The following is a 26306-nucleotide window of genomic DNA, read 5'->3' on the forward strand; positions in this document are numbered from 1 at the left end:
GTAGAACAACTAATAACAAGTTATATTAGTAGACAGGATGGTGATGAGTCATTTATTTTTCATTCATTGAAAGAGAGAGAAATGCCTGTTTGAAAAGGCAAATTTATTGGGGACAAAACTGACAAAGATTTAACAATACAAAACTACATACTAAACTGAAGCACAGTTCCACAAGCCAGTAAATTACAGGACTGAATGAAGTGTAGGGTAAGAAACGGTGACAGAAAATAAAGAATTAGGGCCTTTAACAGGAAGCAAAGGCAGAGGTGTGGCTTTTCCACTAAGCCTGGATTTGGTTACAAGGCTTTCTTTTGACTTTTGCAGTAAAGAGGAGAAAAGTGAACATTCAGTTTTTTTCCTCCAATCATGGCCAAAAACAATAGGGTTTCTTAAAGCTCAACTTTCCTTAGATCTCTTTGAATTTATCAACCTCACACAAAACAAGTACACACAAGAGCCAATGCTTTTATACACATCCCTAAGCAGTATTTACAGAACAAAACATGAAAATAAAAGACAGTATTACAAGTTACCTATCCCCCTCCCAGGCCAATGGATCTATTGATTAGCAACACACAGAATTCAGAAATCAACAAGATAAACTAACACAAAAATTACTAATCCCACTTCCTCCAACTACTTCCACATCAAAATGTATTTTCTAAAAATGTATGAGCCAGAGGCTCTCTGAATAAAACTAATCCTTCAAACGCAGATGTAGTTAAACCTTGAGTCCAGAATGTCAAAAGCCATACATTCAGAATGCTCTGTTCTTTTCTCTCCGGGCTTCTGGGACTCTCTTTGAGAATTCTGCTTTACATATACGACTGATCTAATTGGTTCATTTATTAAATTCAGGTTCAGCACTCTCATCTCTCACTTTCTCATTGGTGCTTTCAATTCATTTCTTCAGAACAGGAGATTCAATGCATTTGGAAACACATTCAAAACTTCAGGCAGAAGTAAATCACTCATAAACCAGACTGTGTGAGGCTTATGAGCTACTGTACGTAAAAAGTATGCTGATCGAAACATGTCACGAGTATTTTCCAAAATTAAAAGTCAGGTAAGGCACTTTAAATGGTGAAAAAGGGCTTGTAAACCACTTTGGAATTAAAAAAAAAAAAAAGCTCTTCTAGATTTGACCACAGTGCATGTGCTAGACGAATAAAACTCCAAATTTGAACAACTCAGGGCACATTTTCACAATGCACAACGCTCATTAAAACAGTTAAAACAATTTGGCAAACTTTAAACGAAAAAAAATTCTCAATTTAATTCATCAAACGTTTTCGTTTGATAATAACCGCCACCTCGGTGACTAATATCGACACTGCTCCAACTCTGAAGTCGCAGCCAGTTTTCACTTGCAGATGTGGGGTGGGGTGGACGTGGAGCGGATCGTTTCAGTGTACTCCACTAGAGAAAGTTAGGATGACTTGAGCAGGTTGCTCATCACTGCAATTAGAGGAAAACAAGAAAACAACAGTCAGGATTTGCACCCTGGAAGCAAGTCGATTAAAACACTGTGAGGGATGACTCACTTCCCCATTCTATGCAGACACAGGTAGAGCGCATGCAAACGATTTGCCTGAGAACAATGGGTAGAGGTTTGAGGAAGTTGGAGGTGGGCCTACCTTGCGGATCAGCCTGGGTACCGCTCTCCTTGTTGGCACTCTCAGGATCCCCTGAGGGAGAGGGGGAGGAAGAGGGACGTTTAGGAACACTTACAAGACTAAACTGCCACATCTCCTAGAAGTACCTCATACAAGTCCACAGTCAGCAGCGGGAAGACACAAAGGGGCTTATCTTTCACATGAAAACCATGTCCGTAAAACTCTACTCACCCCCCTGAACTTTGAAACACAGCTTCTTCTTCTGGTAGGCGAAGTAACTGCCCACGGCACCGACGATGGCTGCCCCCACCGCGGACACAATGCCAGCAATCTGACCCGCCCCGGCCTCTGCAATGAAAAGGAAAAGCTGTGTTAAAGCAATGCTTCCTCAGGAAATGTTCCTACCCTTAAAAAAAAGCCCCCAGCCCCCAACACCAGCAGCCAACAATTTTCCATGAGGGCCTGCAGTTTTCACGTTTCATTTAAACAAAGCAAATATAACGGGTCATCCACAAGGTGGCACTATACATCCATATTTTATTGAACCACAGCATTCCCTTTAAGAACCTATGAAATCCAAAGTAAAATATTTACAATATAATATACTTCTAACGAAGGTAATTTGATACTTTATATGTCTTTGAATCACAAATCACATTTAAAAAAATTAGTAAATCACACTAAATTCTGCTTAGAAATACACATGAAGAACGCTATCATTTCCATTCACACTTTTGAAAGTGCTGGAAAGTAACAAGCATGTTTATTACAGTGGAGAGTGCATTTAAGAAAAGGTATAGTCTCTATGCAGGCCATGTGTGTTAACAACACTCACTACTTATTCACCAACGCCCACAGCATGTTTGAGGTTTTCAAGTGCTGGAATGAGGTGTGGAGGTACATGCATGTGTCCATAAACTCTAGGCCTGTTGGGTGTATGTAGACCCAGCAGGTCAGCCCGCCCTGTATGCCCAGCAGGTAGCACACAGCCCCCTACAGCGGCAAAGGCCATGTAAGCACAGCCAAGGAAACGCCGCTTTCAGTGAGGGAAAACACTTCATTTTATGATCCCTACATGAAAGAAAAAGACTTGCGCCTTAAAAAAAAAAACAGACAAATCTTGTGAAAGAAACCCCTGTTGTAGATTAAAGTGTAGGGATTGGTTATTTCTCAAAATCTTTTTTTTTTTTTTTTGACCGACAATACAGTGAAGGACATCCTGTGTTCTAATCAAGGTCAAGTGCTTTTAAAAAACAAAACAGTGCAGTACAAAAAGCACAAACATGGATTCCAGGGAAACGCCCCTGACAGTGAGTTAGCATGAGAGTATGCGGGCAATGCTGGGCCTGTCATACCGGACAGGCAAATGCCTGGCTGTGTTGTGCCCCAGAGCAGGATATGTATTAAAACCGCCCAGGGTGAAATGTTGGGCTTGAGTGTGAAAAAATTCTTCAGAGATGCGTGGCAAATTTCCTCTGGGAGTAGGAATAATAGCTTGTGATGAAGTGTTCTTAGCCTTCAGGGCGTTGCAGAGTTCTCATGCATTTAGGAGTCCCCCTGAGCTCTTCCACTGTAAAAAAAAAACAGGCTAAGACTAGCCAGCAGATGAGCAGGCTGCACGAGCGCAAAAACTTTGGGAAGCGATGTTTCTGAGCTGAACGATGATGCAGAGATGCTGACCGTGTTCTGCACTGACTGGCGGTGTTCTGCACCCCGGTCTGCGAATGGCATCAGCTGTAGTAAATTCAGCTCTCATTACTGTGACACCAGGAGACACAACTCCATGCCATGGTTAAAATGCAAAGGTGATACCCCAGAGCGATGAACACATCGCAGGCAAAAGTTTCCTAATCAGGGCCAGCCATTGGTCCCTTCTCCAAGCCCGCTAACGCCTGTCACACTTCAAAGATTGTCCTGGACACCCTCCAAGACACTCAATCTTAACGCGTCTGTGCTATTGATGCCAACGGCTGCTCTCGTGCCAATACTCTTATGCAGTCTGAACCAGCCCCCCTTTTCCCCCGCTTCACCACCACTGAGAGTAAGCTTTGCTTTCGGGTCTAGCTGGGTTTACGTCTTTAAGCCATCCATGACTGCAAAGTACACTGCTGTGAAATACTCATATCTCAGGAGTCCAGTGTGGGGTATTTAATCAAACTATTGTGGAGTAAATGGCTGGAAAAATGGCCAAGTAACAGTTGAACACAAAGAGAATGAATCTTGCACACAAATTCATTTCAAGAATGCTTAGATTTAAGCCCACACTTCATTCCTTAGCGTACAGAGCTTGGAATGTGAAACCTTATTCATTTCACACTTCTTCAATACAATAAGGCTTGCTCCTTTCATGATGATGCCCTACATGCACGTATGGTGAGAAAGAAGTTTTAATTCTGTACGAGAAGCCCCTTTTGAATGTATAGCAGATGAGCTCTATAGTTAAAATGTAAAAATGTTGATATTATGTTTGAGCATTGTTAGTACAATTTTATGAGCTTCATTCTTTTTATCACGGTCACGCTGATTTACCGGTGACATGCAAATTGAAAGCAAAATGCCAGAGAAGCTATGAGTTTTGCCAAAAGCCATCGACCCCAAATGGACAGCTCATAAGAGATAACAAGATATACTTATATTTCTATATTGGCAACAGCAATCACCATGCCTGATAGGTGGTAAGACACTGGTCAGACTCTCAGTGTGGTTTGCATAAGTGTGACTTAGTGACACATCTTCCTCATGGTGGTGAACTACGTCCCCTCATCTCACAGTTTATGTTCCCCAAGTAACGTTGTCCCTGGAGGGCTAGTATAGCTTTGGTGACTCCACTATTAAACAAAGAACACCAAAGACATGAGTCTGTTTTTTGGGGGCAGGCAGCAAACTTTCAGGTTTGAATCACCACCTTTGTTTGTAGATCCACCTGCACTGAGATGATGTGATTCATTACAAAACTATGGGCTACATGTCAAAATGAATGTGGTTCATTGCTTTTGCTAGGCTTATGGCCGGGGCACAAAGACTGGGGGATTTTCAAACATGGTTTGGAAATTAGAAAAGGTCATAGAGTAAAAGTGTATGGGAGTCAATGATAGATAAGAGATTTTAAAAGGTTTCATGGAGGAAAAGTACATTTTGGGGAATAAATCCAAAGGCATCAGGCAAATCTACTTACAGACATAATGTAAAGACTTGCCACAAAGCTATCTGGCATGCAACTGGTGCACCACAATGCAGGTGGGTCTCTTCCATGCCACACCCTTGTGTCTAGCATAACTGACTGTTGGGGTTTTGACGTGGTGCATCTAAATACTGCTCCCAGCATGGGAGTGAGAGAGTGCGGGGGAGAGGGCACAACCCATTGGAATCTGTCTTCCCAAAACATTAGTGTCTTTCCAAAAACATAATAAAGATCTTTTATATTTAAAAAAAAACCATGACAGTGCCAGGTTGGTGTAAATAGGCGTATTCAATAGACCTTTTTTGGCAATCAGTGGCCCTCCATTTAAAATGTACACCCTTGTACACCCGTGTATACGTGTAGTGCACTGCATTGTTTATACCTTTATTTACTCATAATAAGAAATGAAAAATTTGGCATTGCTTTATAACCTTGTATAGACAGAAGGAAATTAAAAGAAATTTCACATACACCAACATTTTGACATTTAGCCAACTCCTGTCCAGACTAACTTGCAACTTCATTAGTTAGGCAAAAAGCAGTAATGATATTGAGGTTAGGCAAAAAGCAGCAGATTTAAAAAAATAAATTCATTAAAAAAATTATTATTACACATAACTTATCTTCCTTTCCAATACTGTCTGTACAGATTGTTTTTCCCTCCCCAGTTTTGGGATCTCCACCAACCTCCCACACCCCTCCCCTAAAGGATTTCTTTCTACGGAAGCGTTCACTGTAGCTTAGTCAAATCAGCAGGGTATTGTTCAGTCCAAGTGCATTGATCATTTCTGTCTCTTCCGATATCTATTTGCTTTCTTATTTTGTATCCGTGAACTATTATCTTTGATTTTAAGTTTGATAGTACGCTAAATGTAGCCTACTTTGAGACTTGAAGTTTGGTAAAGTTTATTAACAGGCTCTTGCAGTTTATTGCTGAAAAATATGATAAAAATCAGATCGAAGTTGGATGAGCAAGCATCTAACTTTTCCTGAGCATGGCAGTAGGTGAAATCAACCCCTGAAGCCTGGACCGCCTCGTTCATATATGCACTTAAATTTGTAGGAACAGGCGAGAGAAAGAAAAAAACATTCCACCTCCTCCCCTTAGCTCTCCCTCCAAAGCCCCACCCTCCAAACACATGCACGTGCACTGCCTGTCATCTGAGCACCCATGTGAAGGAAATTTAACCAAATATGAGCACAAGTGTTCTAGAAAACTTGCATATTGCACCTTTAAGCAGGTAGTTCAACCCACATTTCCCCTATGTTCCCAAGGGGAAGACATTTCCATCAACCTTTTTAGCTGTAGGTCAGCCATACACATGACCACCTGGGGGCTTTTCCAGAGTGATACAGCCTGAGCTGACAAAATGCTGGCAAAACCCTGATGCTGTAGTATGCAGAATACAGCCATCATCATTTACAGTAATCACTTTTGTTGAGGTTTCTGAAGTATAGAACCGAAGGCACGTGTATTAAACCTGGCCTACATGTTCTACACTAGACACCCCTCAGCCAGCCCTCAAAAAAGGAACTAGTAAATGTGACCACATTGTGCCTTTTTTTTAGTCTGTTTGATCTCATCCTAAAAAATCAGGAAGTCACACTAAAAAGCTTGTTACAAAAGAGAAAAAAAATTTACCAAGTTCAGCACAAGATGGAAGGCATGAGGCCTCAATAACCAGCACACAGGCGGTTAGATCTTTCATCAAAGAGCAATAAAGGTATGCTATGTTAAGAATGCATGGAAGGTAGAGCTGACTGTAACAACAGACCTGAAACAGGAAAAGCAAAGAAACTCTTGGTATGAAACCCTCTTTCTCTCTACACAGTTGGTTCAAAATTGCAGTTAATGGGTAACACAAGACAGTGTTACATTCAACTCCAAATTAACAAAATATTTCACAGGAATGCAGCTTGGAGCATAAGAAAAAACTATTTTGTCTAACTACCATGTGCATTGTCCTAAATTTTATAACCAAATTAAGCATTCGTTATGGTTTTTCCATTTTGTACTTAAAATATACCATCCAGAAAAAATGTAAAAAGCTTCCATGTTATTTTCAGGTATTTTCTCTGAAATGCTTCTACTGTGAAGTTGCAACCAGTAAACAAGCACAGCCGTATTTGTTTTGGTGTTAGTGGAAGTGGAAGGAAAATAGTGGAAGGAAGTTTTTTTTTTTTTTCATAAGTGATTTGTAGACAGCTCTGCTATGTATACAATTTGCCAACTTGTATGCACGCAAGCATATCCTTTCAGATGACAGCAGTTCAAAATGCATAAAATATTTTTTGTGGAGGTGGTGCCATGCTAACCTAAATATCATTGCTCACATAAAAATGTAAAGCATTTTCTGCAAACCCTGTGGTTGTACTCATGCTGAGGAATTGTACACTTGACCCACTCAAGGGCTAAATTAGAGTCTGCAACGGTAGGTTCCTGACATCTCTGTGAAAAGGGAAAAACCCATGCAAACTACAAGTATATTCATTGACCCCTCCGGGTTATTTTAACCGACTCCCTCTCCTTTCTCACGCTATCTCGGTTAGTAGACACGTGCAGGATGACATCCAATTATGTCTGCAAACAACGTGTGCTTACTTACAACATGTTTTCTGATACTCATAGAGACAAAGGGGGAAGAAAGATGTGGAATGAAAAGAAGCATGCACACCTCTCTGCAGAAACAAGTGCATTCTCTCAAACAGACAGCTGTCACATCCTGGAGCACAAAATGCATTCTTTAAGCAAATATGAAGTCATTTTGCATTGTTAGTGTACAGTTGACTGAGGAATTATTCTCACAGTAACTGCACATATGCAGCATTCATTTTAGTACGTGTTTCAGAATATGGTACATGCTTAACTAACGTTGAACAGTTGCCTGCTTCGAAGAAACCATGGCATAAATATGCACCTCTGCTTCTTAAAAGAAGTTATACATTGTCCTGAATTTGAGGAACATATAGTTAGGCCACCTCCATGAAACTATGCCCACTATACACTGAAAACAACTGTGGCCTTGTTTCTCCCAAAGTACATAGGGAATTCATGCATAGTCAAGCTCACTTCTCAGATCGTGCAGTTAAATTTGATGTTTTTTTTACCTCTAAATGATCATTTTAACAATGTCAATTTCAGTCGTTTGTTTTTAGTTGGCTGTTGGAAATAACGTCCGGGGAAACGCGTTACTCCTTTTAAATTTTTCAGTTCTGATATGTCCATACAGGGCTTTGAAAGTTTGTCATCAACTTTGCTTTTCCAGTAAAAACAAACAAATCTAAGTGACACAGGAAGAAGACATCTACTTTCATATATGTTTCAAAATTTGTCATATCAATGTTTCAAAATTTGTCATGCTATCACTATCTACCCTTCACTCATTTGGTGGTGAGATCACAACTGCTGTAGCCAAAGGATTAAAGATCAGTTAGACTCTGGTATACTGTACTTTGTAATGTGCCAAAAATAGGAGTGGTGACTTTGTTTCCTGTCACAAAGCTTATGGGTGACAGAGTTTGAGCTTCCCCCTACCCTTTGTGTCTCTAAAAATTCAGCTGAAAAAAAATAAGTTTCTAAGAATCACAAAGGAAATGCCAACCTGGGGTTGAGAGTTGTAGTGTGAAGATACTGGGTGACAGAAAAAAATGCTAATGTATGCAAAATACCAACTAAACAAATCCAACTGCAGTGTGCTTTGGGTGTGCTATTATGTATTTGTTTAGTGCCAAAATGTATGTATTAATCTATTCCAAAAATAGTCCACCCCAATTTGGAATTGGCAATTGTTTACCATGGTGCACACACATACGGAGCACTGCATCTTAAGTGTGTGTACTGGCACCAATGTTTTAATCTGTGAGCCAGTGACTGCTTGACATTCTACAACTGGAACTGTACTGCAATAGACTTATAGTTGACTGGAGAGACCCATCTCTAACTGATGAGTCATCGGCATGCCGTTGTGCAGTACTCATGTACGAGCAATCCAAGGAATGGCTGGCTGACTTTAACCTGCCCTGTTCCCAGTGGGACAAGGCCAATTACACCCCACCTGAAATCGTGAGTGCCAAAATCATTTTGCCAAAAGTTGAGTCATTTCTTACTCAACATCATATGGTCAGTTTCACAACCATCAAAAAAACATAAACCATTGTTTATGAAAAAATACATACACACATTTCAGACCTTCCAGTGACTGACACACTTACATACATAGTATGTACTGAAAACTATTTAAAATAATTTGTCAAAGTCAATGGTACATCACAATGTGATCATGTTGAACAAGGACCTCTGAGCAGTTACCAGAACTTTGCAGAGACAAGAGACTAAAACATCAATCAGACAACAAAGAGAAGTTATATAATCAGAAAAATGAATGTAATCATTAATTACCTTGAGGTTCATCTGCCGCTTCCCCTGAAAACGGAAACACAGATAAAGCAACAAATACAAAACAGCCAGTGCAGGCTTGCCCAGACTGAAAGAATATTTGGTTATTTTAACATAGAAACACTGGTATACATCACTTCCAACATTTATTATGAGTCTGTTCCAAATTGGAAACCATTGCAAAGGACTTGAGATTCATTAACATCATAGTGCAAATTTGTCATGCCAAACATTTCAGGCTAACTTGTGGCATGACAGAAAGCCATTCAGAAAAAAACGGAAATAAGCAAGTGCAGTAAATACCATTGGCGCCAGGTGCAGGGTCGGCAGCGCGTGCTAGAATCAAAACCAAGCCAGACAAAAGAGTTTAACTCAAAAAAAAAAAAAAAACATTCACATCCACAGTCACCATGCTTGCTCATGCCTGGCATTTTCCATCACAAATTCACATGCCAACACTCTGCAAAGGTGAATGCAACAGGATTTCTTTTGGGGAAAACTCTGCATGTTTGTTTTGAAAATGTTATCCCTGAAAAAGCCAGAACGCAAATGACTGGAGCTTCGCTTTGAAGACTGTTAGATCTTGTATAGGCATGATTGATTAATGGTAACTTCAGTTTTCATATCGGAAAATTTTCAGATTTGTTAGATCTTTTCTGGAATATGCACTGAGTAGAAATGGAATTGACTGTCTTGTTTGTGATGTCAATTACACTAGTAGCCACATATTTCCAAATATCACCCCCCAAAATAAAAAGAAAAAAACCTTTAAACCTTAGTTTCCTAACTCTGGAATTTTAAGCTGCTGTAATTTCACTTAAAAAACTTTCTGAGAAATTATTAATGAAAACCAAAAATCGATTTAATTGGCCTTAATTCACTGTCCTTGTGTTTTTGTGTGAAGATGAATGAACACTTTAGGCTGTACCGTATGCTAACAAAAGTCATAAAATTTTAACAATCCCAGCCAGCTAATGACTGCAGTTACATTTACTGCCTGGCAGCTCAAGTGATTGGCTTTATTAGAGAAGGGGAGAACGCCTTAATGTTAGTAAATGATAAAGTAAAACTACACCACACTCCTACCTTTGCCACCATCAGGTTTGTGGTCATTATCGTTGTTACCATGATCAAGCAAGTCTGAGTCCCCAAAGGAACCGCCGGCTTTCAGGGAACATGCACAGAAAAACTTCAAAACATGTAATCGACACAACAAACATGGCAAAAGCTAAGGCTGTCACAGGAAAACAGCAACAAAACAGCAACAAGCTTCAGACTGTAACTCATACAACAACAATTTATCACTTCTATGGCTGAACAGTACCAAGCATTACTTAATCTCACCATTTCCTTCATCCGTAGGTGTGTCAACTGCTGGTTTATCTGGGACCGGTTTTGGTTCTGGTTCTGGTTTTGGGGGGAGTGACAACACAGACCATGAAGATGTAATGGTAAACTGTGGGTAGCCAGGTAGCTAATAATGCTAATGCAATAAGCTAACTGTAGCATATTTAGCAGGACTTCAGAATAGACCTGAGGTTTCAACCACTAGGCAGCAGAACTGCATTAGAATTAGAACAGGAACTCCTAATCAGTGAAATTATATTTCAACTGTGTTGTACCCATGTCATCATACAAGATTGGCCCTGGTAGACTAAGCCCCTGCAGTCTGCCTGAATGAAGTGTGCTCCTTCAGAGCGATGGCTAGCGGTGGACAGGGAATAAAAAGAAGCAGGGGCTGGTAGAACATGCTTCAGAGGAACGCACATGCTCTCCTAAATCAAGAGGGGACATTGCTACAATGAGACAGGCTTGGTAGCTCAATTAGACATTTAAAACTGGGCAAAAAGAAAAAGGATACGTATAGATACTAATACTACTACTATAATAATAGTAGACTTGTAGGAAAATGGGGCTCCACTCAAACATGTGGAACATGTCTCACCGCTACAGTCCTCCCTTGAGTTTTTAAACTATAGTTCTCGGTACCTTCTATTTCCTTCAAATAACAATTAGTTCTTAAAATCCAGTCTTAAATCCACAACGTGTCATGACTCAGGTACATAGACAAAAAGTCCTGCTTAACTAGTAAGAAAGGAAGTTTGGGGGGAGTTAAAGAACAGTTACTCTTAAGGAAATAAAATATTGAAAACCTGACCTGAATTTAGTCTAGGGCTAGGCTTAATCTGCATTTCCAAAACTGGCTCGTATGTTCATAAATTGTTTTTTGGAGGTTAGTGTAAGTGCTTGCTCTCTAATTTCAACATCAATGCTTAAAATGTTATTTCATAATTTCTCATGAAATTTCCTCTGGAAACAGAAATTGATAGTGGTGTGGCTTGAATTTGAAGTGCGTTAAACAGTTGCAGGGTGGTTTACAGAAGAGTGCCCCTTATCAGACCCTCAAAAGGACAACAGACATTACTGTACCAATAAGGATTCATCAGGGTGTATTAAAGAGACAGTGCTCCATTGCAAACTACCCTCCTGGATCAGCGTTATGCAAAGCTTAGGTTCTCCATAATACAGCGTAGTCATGTTTGACATTGTTGTAAAGCCAATGTCTTGGGGAACAAGTTAGTGTCTCAGCTACTCAGGTTAATCCACAGATTTAACACATAGATTCAATACAGAAGAACATAAGATCCAACCCAAAGCTCAGAGCCTCAAGTTCAGAACCCCCAGAGAGAGTGGGCCATTACCTGGGTCAACGGCGTCGCCAAGATCAAGGTCACCTGGGGAAAACAATCACAACACCAGTACATACAATGCCACAGTGCAGTGATCCTTATGGTTCATATTTAAATGGGGACAAAGGAATTTCAGTTGGCTGTTTTCATCCTTAATTCTTTTACCTCCAGCAGGTTCCTCAGGTGCCTTTGGTGCTTCAGTTGGTTTTGCGGGTTCTGGCGTTGGTTCTGAAGCAAGAATGACAGTATTATTATTGTACAATACCTCATTATATATATAAACAAGGGGGGGGGGGGGGGCTGGAGCTTATCCCAGTGTGCATTGGGCTAGAGACAGGAATATATCCAGAACAGGCCAATTTATCGCTATATATATATATATATATATGGTTCCCCAGTATATATACCGTATAAACACTGAGCAAAAATAAACAAAATAATAAAAAAAATAACCAATCTTTTCAGAATTATTAGAATTTCAATGTGAGGAACAGGCAATTAATTGCAGGCTGTCTAAGTGCAGTTACATTATTTGTAGTGAAATATGGCACTATTCAAAAAATTATAATAGCTAATATTTAATCTAAATCTGAAAGTAAATGAAATAAGAGCCGGGCAAGTAGTTCTAGTTTGCATCAAAAGCACAAGTAATGACAAAATGTAATGTGCTGCACTTGCACTAATGTTGACAATTTTGCAGGCTGCCAAAGATTTGAGATTTCAATGAGAACATCAGGTATGTATTTATCTGTATATAACTATGTGTGTGTTTTTATATATGACATATGTGATGTTATGTGTTAAAATTGTGGTGTTTTATTGTGAAGGACTTTGCAACCCTGGTTTTGAAAATAGCAATATAAATAAAAATGACTAACTTATTTTTATGTAATCAATTACTCTAACTATTGTCAATCGCATGGAAACCTATTCTGGAATTAACGCATACATGCAGGTTATTCACATTCATAATAAAGCATATAAGCATATACCTGGCTTAGCGGCTTCAGCAAGGTCTAGGTCATCTGAAATCAATGCAGGTCATTAGGGTGTGGATGAAGAAGGCTTGCATGCATGTAAGTCAAAGCTTCACAGAGCCTACCAGCTGTATGACTTTTGGAACATTAGTAGGCTTTCAAATGGCCAAGCATAAGGCATCACTCAAAAAGTCACAACTACCCCCCTTTAAAAGTCCATGTATCTGGATTAATTTGCAGATAAAACTTTGATGTGGATTGTACAACATTCAATAAGTAAAATATGCAGATACTTGGTATGTCGATAAATAAGTAAGGTAAGGTAAACTAAGGTAAGCCCCTTATTTCCAGGGAAGGAAAATCTTAACGGTACAACATACAATTACATTCTAGACAATTCTGTGCTTCTCCAACCGTTTGAGGAAGGCCATTTCCTGTTTCAGCATGACAATGCCCCCAGGCACACAGCAAGGTTCATATAGAAATGATTTTGTCAAGAACAGTGTGGAAGAACTTGACTGGCCAGCACAGAGCCCTGACCTCAACCCCACCCAACACCTTTGGGATCAGTTGGAAAGAAAACTGCGAGCCAGGCCTAATCGTCCAATCAGTGCCCCACCTCACTAATGCTCTTCTGGCTAAATGAAAGAAAATACCTGCAGCAATGCTTCAACATCTAGCATAAAGCCTTCCTACAAGAGTGTTGGTTGTTTAAGCAGCAAAGGGTGGACTAACTCCTTATTAATGTCCATAATTTTGGATGAGATGCTGGAGGTCAGGTGTGTCCATATACATTTGGCTATGGAGTGTATATATGTACATACAAATAAACATACATATAAACATACATATTTCACTACTTGAAAGGAAAAGGTTGTGGCTCAAACTTTACACCTTCTCTGTCATGATGTTTACTTGTGTGACCTGTCAACAGCTTTCTATACTTACACATAGCAAAACTATATTTTTGGCAAACATTCTAAATATGAAAGTGGACATGATAATGGAAAAAAATGTTTTGTGAGCTTAGTTCAGGACAGGTGAAAATCTTCCCACAACATCTCAGAAGAATCCCTTCTAACACAGATGCAAAGGGTTTCTGGGACATTCCAAATGGAGATGCCTCTTGGAAATGGGTTACCAAAAGGAATTTGGAATGTTAGTTATCCCAGTGGTGTGGTCTGTAGTCTATGCTTACCAAAAAATGTATAATGTATAGTTTTGCAACATAAAGTCAATATTACAAAATATAAAATACATATACACAATCTGAGTGTACACTCTTTCTGCAGTATAACATTACACATAAAATGACATGCTAAGACATGTTCATGTACAGACCAGTCCATTTTTACCCCAGTCCAGGAATAAACTGGACAGACATTACATTCAGCACTGCCATCTGCTAAGACGTATGGACTCTGATGCTCAATGCCAGTGACTCTTTTTCACACTAAAAGGTCCCACGGGACTTCAGAAGGGTTATTGGAGAAGAGGAGAAGATCTCTCTGACAACTGGTAGCCTGAAGGCTCCGGGCCTGTCCCTGGGACAAACTAATTTAGTGGTAACCCGAGGAACCCTGGCCGATTGAAACCCCACCCACCCCTGGCAGGCTGAGGCCAATTGTGTCCTGCAGACTCCCGTTTACAGTTGACTGGTAAAACAGACCAGCCTCTGCTCATGGTCAGAGCCAAACCTGCACTTACGGACTTCAGTGATTGAGCCACTCTATAGGATCCGATAGGGAAGCCCCACTTCTTCATTTAACTACTGAAACAAACCTGCTGCTCCAGTGGGTTCCTTGGTTTCCTCGGGTGCTGGAACTGCTGGATTCTCAGGAACTGCTGCCGGTGTTGCAGCAGGGGCTGAGAAAGAAATAAGCATAATCCATTAATTAACGGAAGCTCAGTCAACAACTGGTTTACAGAATCCCACAATCACAGGCACTGGCAAATTACAGAAACATGACACAGTATATCATTCTCATATATAGTGGCAGATTCTTCCAGTAAATATTATTCCATGGACAGTCTGTATATTTCCCACCACCTTAAATGACAAATCAATAAAAGCTGCTAATTGAGCAAATTGTGTCATTTTATTTTTCCAAAAATACACCAGCACATTTGTAAAATATAAATATAATAAACACAAATAAACATTATTAAAATATAACACATTAACAGAATTATGGAATCAATTATTGAAGCATTTTAACCAACATGGCCACTGCACTGTGTTACAAGAACTCTGTTATGGTTGTGCTTGTGCTGCCCCTGGAAATGTAATCTTTCATGAAAAAAAGCTTCTTTTTTTAAGTTTGAGTCCTGGCCAGATTCCCACAAAACAGTTTGTCTATATCCGGCCACCTAATCACCCCCTAAATAAGGGAATCCTTAGCATTCCCTCCCCACTTTGATTCTCCTGGTCATCACTGAAAAACTTAACTGAGATCTTAGTTGATCCTCCTAGTTATAGAAGGTTTTTTTAAATTATTATTATAAAAAGCATAGTTATACTGTACTGAATGATTTGCAAGCAGAGCTCTTATCAATCAGAGAGTACCATGATTATGGCGATAAATGTATTTTATAAATGACTAGAACACTGAAAGAACACAGCAAATTATGTAAAAGGAATGAACAAGCCTAACATGAAAATGAAGAAATATACTGGGATCTGTAATTATTTAATGTCCTAGAAATACTGGTGTTCATAAATCAGTATCCTGGTATTCCTGTACCGCTTACCAAATACATAATAATACAGATTTAGTATACGTTCTTTACATTCCATGTCTGACAAGCTAACATTTAATGTCCAACTGTTCACACCATTAACATGTATAGCAGAAAATGACCTTTCTGAAACATGCAAACATGCAGAGAGACCAGCAGGACATAGCCTCAACTTACCAGCGTCTCCTTCAGCTACAGCATCAGAGAGATCCAAATCTGTGCAGAAAATAAATGGCGTTTAGAGTGTTGCATTTCATTCAGAAATTCAAAGAGTGCACGCCACTGAACAGATCCACTTTTGCATAGAAGTTCCCATGACAGCCAAACCATCAGCACAACTGCTAGTTTTATAAATAGCAACATGAAATTAGACACCCCTCCTGCTCTACAACCCAGATGCACAGACATTTACTAATGATGAAGCCACACATGCAAGTCAATAGTAGTTGAGCGAGCATTATAGAAAATTCATAATCTGCCATGTATCCGTTTGACTGGGTTTCCCCTGGACTGTGACTCTCAAATAATGAGCTGCAGTGAAGAGTATGATACTTTTCTAGAAAGAACCATAGGGTCTTATAGGTTCCACTGAGGTGCAGTGAAGCACCTCACAGTCTGGAGCCGAACCCTGACCAAGTCCCAGACTCCTGCTGGGCACTGCGTACCTGACCATAGCCTTCACCATGGGCTTCCAGTTGGCAGATATTTATGCATGTGAAAATATTTTTGGCATCAAAATTATTGGCCACTTTTACATTTTGTATAAAATCATGCACTGTGCCCATTGCCTCTAGGCAATGCCTTGTGTTTTCAGCTGGGACCTCCTTTTAAAATTATGTAATGTCAAACTGAATGCTGAATAGGGAACTAGTTTTCATGACTCATGATAGGAGGTGTGGCTGGATTTGAATGACGTCAACATTTGCAAGGTTTTTTCTACTGATAAGCAAGCTCCTTTATGTGACAGCACCTTCGGGAGTATTCATTTTCCCGTGGCCACCATCACAAACATATTTTTCTGATTGTGCTACCTCACAAGTCATTCTGATGTATCCATGTATACACCCTTTTTTAAATTGCTCACCCCAGCTTTTCATCCAAAATATTGAACTCCAACTCCTGCTGTTTTTCAAAAAGGAGGAATTGTGGACTACTCATTTAGTGAATAGTAATAAACTATTATTACAGTGTCCAGCAGAGAATACACACAGTATTTTACAGACTCTGACTGGCCATGGTTTAAGTCTACAGCACATCAACTTCATGTACAATTTGGTTCAAGAACATAGTAATACCTGAAGAAATGAATATTCTAAACTGAGACTATTTGAATAACTGTTGGTACAGAGGTGCTAGGGGTGTGGGTGGTAGTTCACAAAAATGGGAATCTTGAAAGCATAAATTGTAATCTCAGATTTAAGACTGTCAGCCAGTTTAAATTAAAACAGGAACAGTCAGCTACTTTGTGTCTCGACATGCTGTAGTTTTACACTTCATTATAGCACTCAAAAGGGCAAATCTCTATCTCATTTTAAAACACCCATATGTTAACCTCTATCCATACATTTACAGTGAAACCTATAGTCACCATTAGACAGTGAAGTTCAAAATGGAGGAAACCCAAAGTGGAGTGATCCTCATGCCTCGGTGCTGTCTGCCAGAACAGCTACTCTGCTCTGCACACTCACAGCAGAAACCCGAGACTGCTCTGTGAACAATACGCAGCACACCTCTGCCCTCAGGCTATGGTATTAAAGAGTACACCGAAAAATACCAGGCAAACTGGTATCCCCTGATCATATGGAATATGAGCTCTGTAACTGGGTCCTTGTGAACTGCAGGGTTTCATTGGTTTTATTTTTCAGTTCATGGTCAAATCTATTCCTTATTTTGGATGCATTTGTATTCATATGTTACATTACTAAAACATGAAATATTTTTCCATTTAAATTTCCATATTTAGTTAAATGCTAAAGTGTTGAGACAGTGACAGTTTTTGTTGTTTTGGCTCTGTACACCAGCACACTGGATTTAAAATAAAACAATCCATGTAAAGTTAAAGTGTGGATTGTCAGCTTTGAGGGTGTTTACATCCATATTGGTTGCTCCATGTAAGAATTACCGCCCTTTTTATGGTCCCCCATTTTAGAGGGAGCAGTAATGGGCAGTAATGGGACAAATAGCTTCTATTTTTAACAATCTTTAGTTCCTGTTCCAGACAAGACTGAAGACAAAAAGCCATCAAAATAAACAGGAACTGAAGACAACTGCAGTAGAGACCTAGCAGAGCATCACCAGGGAGGCATCTGGTGATGTTTATGGGTCACAGATTTCAGGCAGTCATTGAAATCAAGGGTTTTGCAACCAAGTACTCAATGCGACGACTTTAAGATTATTAATATGTCCTATTACATTTGGTCCCTTAAAATGCTGGGATTATGTAGAAAAGGGGTTGTAATTCCTACGTAGATCAGCAGATATGCATGTAAAATACCCTCAAATTAAGGCTTTGAGGTCTGGACTGGACTTTAACCTCATATATCTTCGCAAATCCAATGTGCTGGAGTACAGCCGAAAAAACAAAAATCATTCTGCAGTCCAAATACTGCCGAACCACACTGTATATGCGATTTGTCCCTCATATCTGAAGATGACCGTCGTCTTTATTATCCTGGGGTGTTGGTCCTCAGGTGACTAAAAAGCTGTACATGTTTTCTTTCTCATCCTGTCCTGTTTTTGCATGGTGGCTTTTGTAGCTGTTGACACCCTTCGAAATAGCACTTTCCCAGGCTGAACAATCTTGAGCAAGTGACTCCCATGAAGCATTTGGAGTCTATTTGGACACTTTTGAGGGAGGCCTACAGAGTGTCTTTGAAGTACTTCTTCTGAGCGCCTTGGTGTTGTGCTCCAGTCTGTGGCTCACCATAGAAAATGCACTTGGCTAGGCACTCATCAGATATTCTACAGTCATGGTCTGCCCTTCTGAGTTGTGTTTGCCTTAGCATTGTGTAGATGTTTAGCATGTTTGAGCACTCAAGGACCTCCGTGTCAGGCACTCTGTCATGCCAGTGGATTTTCAGGAACTTGCAAAGACAATTGAGATGGAACTGATCGAGTTTCTTCGCATGCTTCTGATGGACAGTTCATGTCTCACTGGCATATAAAGAACGATGAGGACCATGGCGCGGTAGACTTTTATCTTGGTTTCAATGCTGACTCCCATCCATTTCTAAACTGGTGAATGGAGTCTTCCAAAACATAGACTTATATGTGTATGTGTGTGTGTGTGTTTGGTGAGCTCCATAATGTTCAGGACAAAGACCTGTTTTATCTTGATTTTGCTCTGTACTCCACAATAATAGATTTACATTCAATTCACACGTGGGTAAAGTGCAGATTCTCAGATTTTATTAAAGGGTATTTTTATATGTTTTGTTTTCATCATGTAGAAATCACAGCATCTTCACACACAGTCCCCCTATTTCAGGGCACCATAATATTTGGGACAAAGGAGTTTGTGATTAGTCAGATGTCTTCAACTGCTTCCTTAGTGCTGGTATAAGAGAGCTTTCAGTATCTAGTCTTGATTCTAGGCTTTTTATTGACTTTTGAGTCTGTCATTTGCATTTGTAAATGAGGAGTAGCGTTGTGCCAATGAAAGTCAAAGTCATTATGAGAAAAACCAGAGACATAGGACAAACTTTTGGCTTACCAAAATCAACTGTTGGGAACATCAGCAAGAAGAGAGAGAGAGCACTGGGTGAGCACAGTAATCACAAAGGGCCTGGTAGGCCAAGTAAGACCTCTACAGTTGAAGACCAAAGAATTCTCACCATAATGAAGAAAAAACCCCAAACGTCTGTTTGACAGATCAGAAACACTCTTCAGGAGGCAGAGGTAGAAGTGTCAGTGATTAGTGTCTGCAGAACACGTTATGAACGGAACTACAGAGGAGACACTACAAGATGCAAACCACTAGTTAGCAATAAAAACAGGATGGCCAGGTTACACTTTACTAAGAAGCACCTACCAGAGTTCTAAAAAAGGTGTTGTAGACAGATGAGACCAATATTCACTTGAATCAGAGTGATGGTAAGAGTAAAGGGTGGAGGCCAAAAGGAACTGTCCAAGATCCAAATCACCCCCTCATCTGTGAAACAGGGTGGCGGGGGTGTTATGGTTTGGGCATAAATGGCTACTACACGTATTGCCTTAAATGTCTTCATTGATGATGCAACTGCTTATAGAAGCAGCATAATTCATTTAGATGTGTACAGAACCATCTTATCTGCTCAAGTTCAAGCAAATACCTCAAGCATATAACACACACACACACACACACTTCCCTTCACCACCTTCTCCAGTGCTGACCATGTCATTGTGAAAACAACCAGCAAACATATTTATTTATTGATTCATTGTCTAATCATGTATGACACAATCTTCAACAAACCCTGTATGTCATGGAGTGACTATGGGCAGTCTGACAACACTTTTTGTGTTTTTGTGTTTTTTTTTTTGTCTGTTTTTTTTTAACCGACATTCATTTTTTACAGATATCTGCATGAATTCATTTTTTATCCATCACAAAACTGTTTCTCTCAGGCAAAATTACACTGTATGTGTTGGGGAACTCATACAGTGAAGAAAGCCAGGGACAGTGGACCTACAGGGTCGTTAAGCTTTTGCTGCAGAAACAATGAAGTGAGTATGAAGATCCTGGCTCAAAACAGGAAAAGGAAAGGAAGTTTTAGTAGTTCTTTTATTTAAAAATAAATAAAGAAATTACCTCTATATAACCATATTTTCCCCACTGAGATCTTTATCACAGGGAAATTACATTCAAGATCTCAGCAAGGTCTTGTTAAATAATAGAGTCAAAAGTACAATAAACAACCCATCTCAATTTATTCAACTTAATAAATTTGGTCAAAATAGAAGGTATAGACAGGTAAACTGACCATGAATGTTGTCGCTGAAAAAGAACCACCCTGGTTTGGACCAGCTGTGAATTGCTAGCAATTTATGTCATGTGATAATAGGTTTGTCAGTATACCAACAAGCATTGTTTCGATTCTGTTCCTGAGCGACCAAAAACAAAGAGTGCATTATCCAGTTCGAAACAAAAATACCTGTTCAGTTTTTCTCATCTCCACGTGTCCCAGCAGGAATGGTTGTTTTCGACATTTTCAGTCCAAACGGCCCCTAACACTGTCCCCTTCAAGAAAGCCCTCCAAAAGCCATACTTTTTTCCACAAAAAGGCCTAAGCCTCTGGCATAGTCTTCCTGTCCATAATCTACAGCATTCACCAAATATCTTGCATGTGCCAGCAGTAAGAAAACCAAGTTAGACAAGTATCTATTTATTATGAAAAATTCCAGCAGTATGTGTTCTTAACGCTTGCAGTGGTCACTGATACGCATGACTATTCAGTCACACCTCTTGCCCTTTGAATAAGATGTGTGACCACTTCTTTTGTGAGTGAATTCACCATTGAAAACTACAAGCCCTCTAATTAAAGTCTTTGGCAAACCCAGCTACATACATTCATTTCAACTAAAAGTAATGTGATTTGTTTTACAATGTGACAGTATATTTTTTTAAGATATGCGTACTGTGGTAGGGTTAGAAGTCATGCGGTCCTTGTATCTGGATTCTGTCAAAACAGAATTCACACAAACTAACAGTAAGTACACTAACAACAGCCCATAAGGTTCCCTATGGACTGTTAATTATTGAGCCATTTTTTTTTTCCTTCTTCTTTTTCTTAAACTGCTCACATGTAAAGCCATTCCAGAAAAATGGACTTTGTTCCAGATGAATGTCTCAGTGGTGCCCATCATAAATAAAAACTTCTAATGGTTAATATCTTTGGGCAGCTTTTTGAAAGGAGGCTCATCGTGCATCCATGTTGTAAAGGCAATTTATTCACGTGAAAGTGGGTCGCATGCCTGTGGTTGACTCTGCCCAGCCCAGGAACTCCATTACAGGAAGCCGAAAGAGAGACAGTCACGACAAGGGGAGTCAATGTAGAACATTATGTTCTCCTCAAACGTTACTATGCAGATATGTTCAGGTTTAAACTGCTATCTGTTGGCTATGAGCTGAACTGGAAGTGGTCCTTGTTTTACCACAGGAAATGGTATCGGTTTGCAAAGAAGCACCAACGTGCTCTATGAAGCAAATGTGGCAAACGACCACCTACTTGTCTACAGTATGATTTTAGAGTGGAAAAGTACACGACTCGTCACCTGCATGTTGCACCCTTTGGCATTTTAAATTTAGTGGCTGATTTGTCAGCAGCATATTTTGTTATGCCTTTTCCCTTGAGCAAGAGATAGATATATTACTATTCAAATAAATATGTATGTATGTGTGTGTGTATATATATATATATATTATTATTATTATATATATATATATTATTATTATTATTATATTTCATGAATATTCATTGGAACACTTTTTTAGCACATAAACTCTTCCTCAGAGCTAAGCAGGCAAGATCAGACAGCAGCGGAGTGTGTTGCTATGGTGAAGAGATCCCTGTTTAGTTAGGAGTATGATAAACATCCTCACAAACCTGTCATGTCCTCACAATAACTGTTGTTCCCATCGGTTTTCATGGACATAAGGTTTGGTCTCATCTCATGACTATGCATTGCCTTCCCAGAGAGACACTTCTCAGCAAGCACGAGTTTAATTTTTAGTAATGCATATTAGTCATCCGTTTGAAATGGAGAGCAAAAAAGGTAATATTCCTTAATAATACCTTAAAACCTCCATAGTAGTTTAGGTCAGTTTTAAATTCACATCCTTTCTATTCATTTTTAAAAGAATTAGGCATTATGGATTATCTTTTGTATGTCAAGAAATTGAAATAATGTAATTAAGCCAAGTGGCAGTACTGAACTGTAGCTATTATTAAACCAGGAGTCTCAGAAAACACAACTTAGATTACATTAGTGACAACTACTTCCACAATGTAGCTGGGACATATGGACACAGTAGGCTGCCAGGCTTGTAGAAACGTGCAGTTGCTTGGAGCCCACGCCCAAAATAGAAAGTTGCAATGACTATAGCAAATCACCACATAAGATTTCCTTATAACAGATTGTGCCATATTTAATAGTTTGTTACTTTCAAAAAGTAATTATTCTGACACATACTTAGATGGAAATACTCCTAGTGAAAGTGGTTAAATCATTTAAATTGTGATTTGATTCAAGTAATTTCCATTCGTATTACATTGCATTGCTTCATTATGCATTACTTTATTCACTTTAAGTGAATTTCCCGCGTAAGGCTCTCACTCTTTCAATGGTGAGATACGTGGAAAATGCACTTAGTGTACGGCCTTAAGAAAGCACCTGTGTTCAGAATGCCACAGCTTACATTTTGCATTCAGGCTATATACCTTTCCCAAGTGTACAGCAGCAGGGCCCCACCAAAGGTTTGAGCTTTCTCTAATCATTACACCATGCATCATGGTAATACAGAAATGATATTAATTCAAATAAAAGTATGCCCCTCAGAAACACCTATTTTTTTTCGGAAACGACTACTGCCGATATCAAAATGTGTGGTTTGCTCAACAGAAACAGTAGTGGTTTAGTTCTTCATTCAGCGTTTCCTGAGACACTGCAGACTCTGATTATCAACTCTGCCACAGAACAGGTTTTATACATGTTGCAAACTGTCCAGTTTGTGGGAAATGGCTCAGTGTTAGACGAGTGGTTTCCCTTTCAGACTACAGAACCCGAGTAAACAAACCAATTTTGGGTTAAGCGAGAGTCACTATGTACACATAAAGCCCCTATCTCTGTTCCCACTTTATCTTTATGAACCTGATGCCCTTCAGACTAAAATTGTACTTTCCCAGTAAATTTGTTCTCCCATTGTAAATGTAGTAATTGCTTCAGAGCGTGCAAACTAACACAAAACTAAATGTGAAATATTTCGCTGTTGAAGACGCGTCTTCTTCCCGCAGTTTTGTTGGTAGTCTGTGGTGATTTTTGCAGATGTTAAACCCCCCCACTTTTGCCCGCAGTAACTTATCCTGTCGTGTCGTCTTCTAACGTAGGCTTATAGGAAATGAGAGAGAAGAGGGTGGGCATTACGTCAACACAACTACATGAGAGGAGCACACCTAGGAGCCATTCTGCGTATGATTCCAAATCGATGTAAATAAGCCTCCTCAACACAGGCACGCGCAGTCACACGACGGGGCAAAAGGCAGAGCAGTTTCTGCGGCTCCGGAGTCCAGACCACAGCCACACTCTCACGCCGGCGTGAGTCACAGACATCAGTGCTTGCATAACTCCGATGTGTTCCCCCTTAAGGGTGGAGCCAGCACCGGGGCCTGGAACGAGTTAACTGTAATTGCCCCCAGCCTTTCGTGTCTCATTCTTTCCAGTCAACTTTCGGCCACTGGAAATGTTGCCTTACTTCAGGCTCAAAACAAGATTTAACCGAGGCGGACTGCACAAGCGTAAAGTCTATTCTCTGCACGCGTTCACTGCCACCATAATTGGGAACAAACATGCACCCACAGAGCTGATGTAGTTTACCGTTATCCGAGAGGTAGCCATACTCCGGGTCAAATTAATAATCCGGGCAAAAACGCTACAAACAATTTTCGTGCCACCAAATCCTCCCCAAGATCATTATCGGTCACGGGAACACGAGTCAGCCCATACGGTAGGTTACACACGCTCAAAACATATGCACATATTACACAAGCAATTGCAAACATTTTTAAATGTTTTCACAATATATGGTTTTGATTGAAATCCTAAAATTGCGTTTGTGTTGCCTTTTATGTTCCTGGTCTTTGTGTCACGATCACTCCTAGTTATTCAAAATAACTAAATGAGAACTTTGGCCACTGTTCCATTTTATGAGCCCCCCACAATTTATTGGTATTGAACATTGAGATCCCTTTATGCTGCCAAAAGAATTTAATTTAAATGAGCATATTAGTAAAAGCAGGGGTTAATGCTGTTTTCTCGTCTTTCTATAACTTGCTTCCCAAGAAGGTTATTTGTGACATGAAAGTTGGCCGCGATGAAAATAACCCAGGAATTTAGAACGAGCGGGTCAACTGTAAATAGAAGACGGGGTCAAAACTGGCGTTTAACATAGGGTGGCAGTAGCACCCAGAAACCCCGGTGTCATTTGTGTTTTCTCCCAGTTTCTTCATGGTTAGCTGAATTTCTTCCAAATAAGTACATGGTCGACAACATTCCAACAAACTTAGATTGCGTCATTTTGTAAGATACTATATCAAATATTATTTAATTTTGGTGGTCAATTAGTTATGCCAATTACATATAAGTAAAGAAAATGAGACATTAGATTCTAATCAAACAGCTTACCTTGCGCATTCGGTCCAATTGCTAGGCTTGCGAGCAAGAAAATCCACAAGTATGACATCATTGCGGTAGACTATAAGAAGTAAAGCACTAAGGAGATGATTATTTCTGGTCCAACGGATTTGGATATCTATCAAAACAGATAAAAGTGTTTAGAAATCCTTGTCAGTGAGGCACGCTGTCGACACTTTCATGCAAACTTTTCTTTAAACAAAGAAAATGTATACTTACATGGGTGTGCCTGTGCCTACTCCACAGCACCGCCCAAAATTATGATTGACTCAGTGTTGAACGAATCGCACTTTAGCTACGCAATTTTCAGGTCGGACACAAGCACCTATTGGTTACAAGGGTTGAAAGGTATTGTAGGTGTGCCCACGACGTGATAATATAACCAATAACTGTTACAGTGCATGCATTTTCAAAAACGAATAGTTAAAGGAGGAAATAAACGAATTTTAAAAGTAAAACTGCAACGATGATACGCAGAATTGAACCACTCATAGTTTTTTTATAAGTTATAAATTAAGTTATAAGTTAAATTCTGATTTCTGCATCCATTGTTAAGTCCGCGAGAAAACACAGAATTCTTTATGTGTTTTCCTCAAATGTAAAGACGAAATAATAGTTTTCCGAGAACCGCAATGGGCCTCAGAGAGCAACAGTTTTTTGGAACATTCTGAATGCAAGGCACAATTGATCTTTTTAAAATGCCCCAGTTTTGTTATGTCTGAGACTTCTGGATATAACATTCACACTCCACCAGGCAGGGTAGGTTCCAGGAATTCTCATTACAAATGATCCACATATTTATATTATGCATAAATACAATTTAATAAATAGAACACATCTTGCCTGTGATTTGTATTGACAGACTGCTTACAGTGGCTTCCAAAATTACCAACACCTTGATAAAGGTGAGCAAAGAAGGTTGTATAAAGTACAGGTCCTAATATGGTAATACATTATTAACAGTGCTAATACAATTTCTCATACAACAAAATTTTTGTTAAAAAAGTAATATTTCTTCCATTATTCAGACCCCAAATAGTATTAGTTCATTTCAGTGTTAGAACTGTAATACAGCCTCTCATGGCTTCCTGTTTCACTAGTATATCAAAATGTGGTAACACACATAAAAATATATATTTGTGGATAAATTTGCACATCTTGCTCTGAGGAATGTCTCAAATCAACAAATGAACGCAAACGATTCCACACATGCCTTGTGATGCGTGCCTGTAAATAAATGCACATCGAGTCACTGACAAATGAATGCCTATACATTGGTAAATCTTTCCTCGAAAAAATGTGTGTCAAGAAATTAAAATG

The 26306-nt window shown here is 39.5% G+C and overlaps 1 protein-coding gene across 4 annotated transcripts; it reads right to left on the bottom strand.

Moving 5' to 3' along the window:
• Positions 1-84: 84 nt before the first annotated feature.
• Positions 85-25281, bottom strand: cd99 (CD99 molecule). 4 transcript variants are annotated; one of them, XM_035393904.1, is made up of 14 exons: positions 25206-25281; positions 24978-25104; positions 15777-15815; positions 14643-14726; positions 12876-12908; positions 12049-12111; positions 11896-11928; positions 10538-10600; positions 10280-10357; positions 9497-9529; positions 9197-9220; positions 1848-1964; positions 1638-1688; positions 85-1458 (listed from the first exon to the last, which is right to left on the bottom strand). In XM_035393904.1, the coding sequence occupies exons 2-14, from the start codon at positions 25036-25038 to the stop codon at positions 1430-1432; spliced, it is 708 nt and encodes a 235-aa protein (XP_035249795.1). In that variant the 5' UTR covers positions 25039-25104; positions 25206-25281; the 3' UTR covers positions 85-1429. The 4 variants fall into 4 exon arrangements, with proteins under 4 accessions (XP_035249795.1, XP_035249797.1, XP_035249796.1 ...); XM_035393906.1 differs by lacking the exons at positions 12876-12908; positions 25206-25281 and having other exon boundaries at positions 24978-25189; XM_035393905.1 differs by lacking the exons at positions 9497-9529; positions 25206-25281 and having other exon boundaries at positions 24978-25189.
• Between the last annotated feature and the right edge of the window lie 1025 nt (positions 25282-26306).

The sequence above is a fragment of the Anguilla anguilla genome, chromosome 15, assembly GCF_013347855.1.
Source record: "Anguilla anguilla isolate fAngAng1 chromosome 15, fAngAng1.pri, whole genome shotgun sequence".
In the NCBI taxonomy this organism is placed as follows: Eukaryota; Metazoa; Chordata; class Actinopteri; order Anguilliformes; family Anguillidae; genus Anguilla; species Anguilla anguilla.

Excerpts from the sequence above, each read along its gene's own strand:
- cd99 (XM_035393904.1), bottom strand. The coding sequence starts at position 25,038 with ATGATGTCATACTTGTGGATTTTCTTGCTCGCAAGCCTAGCAATTGGA. Across the intron at positions 10,601-11,895 it reads TGGCGACGCCGTTGACCCAG|AACCAGAACCAAAACCGGTC; the intron begins GTAATGGCCCAC and ends CCCCAAAACCAG. Across the intron at positions 9,530-10,279 it reads CAAACCTGATGGTGGCAAAG|CACGCGCTGCCGACCCTGCA; the intron begins GTAGGAGTGTGG and ends TTTTGATTCTAG.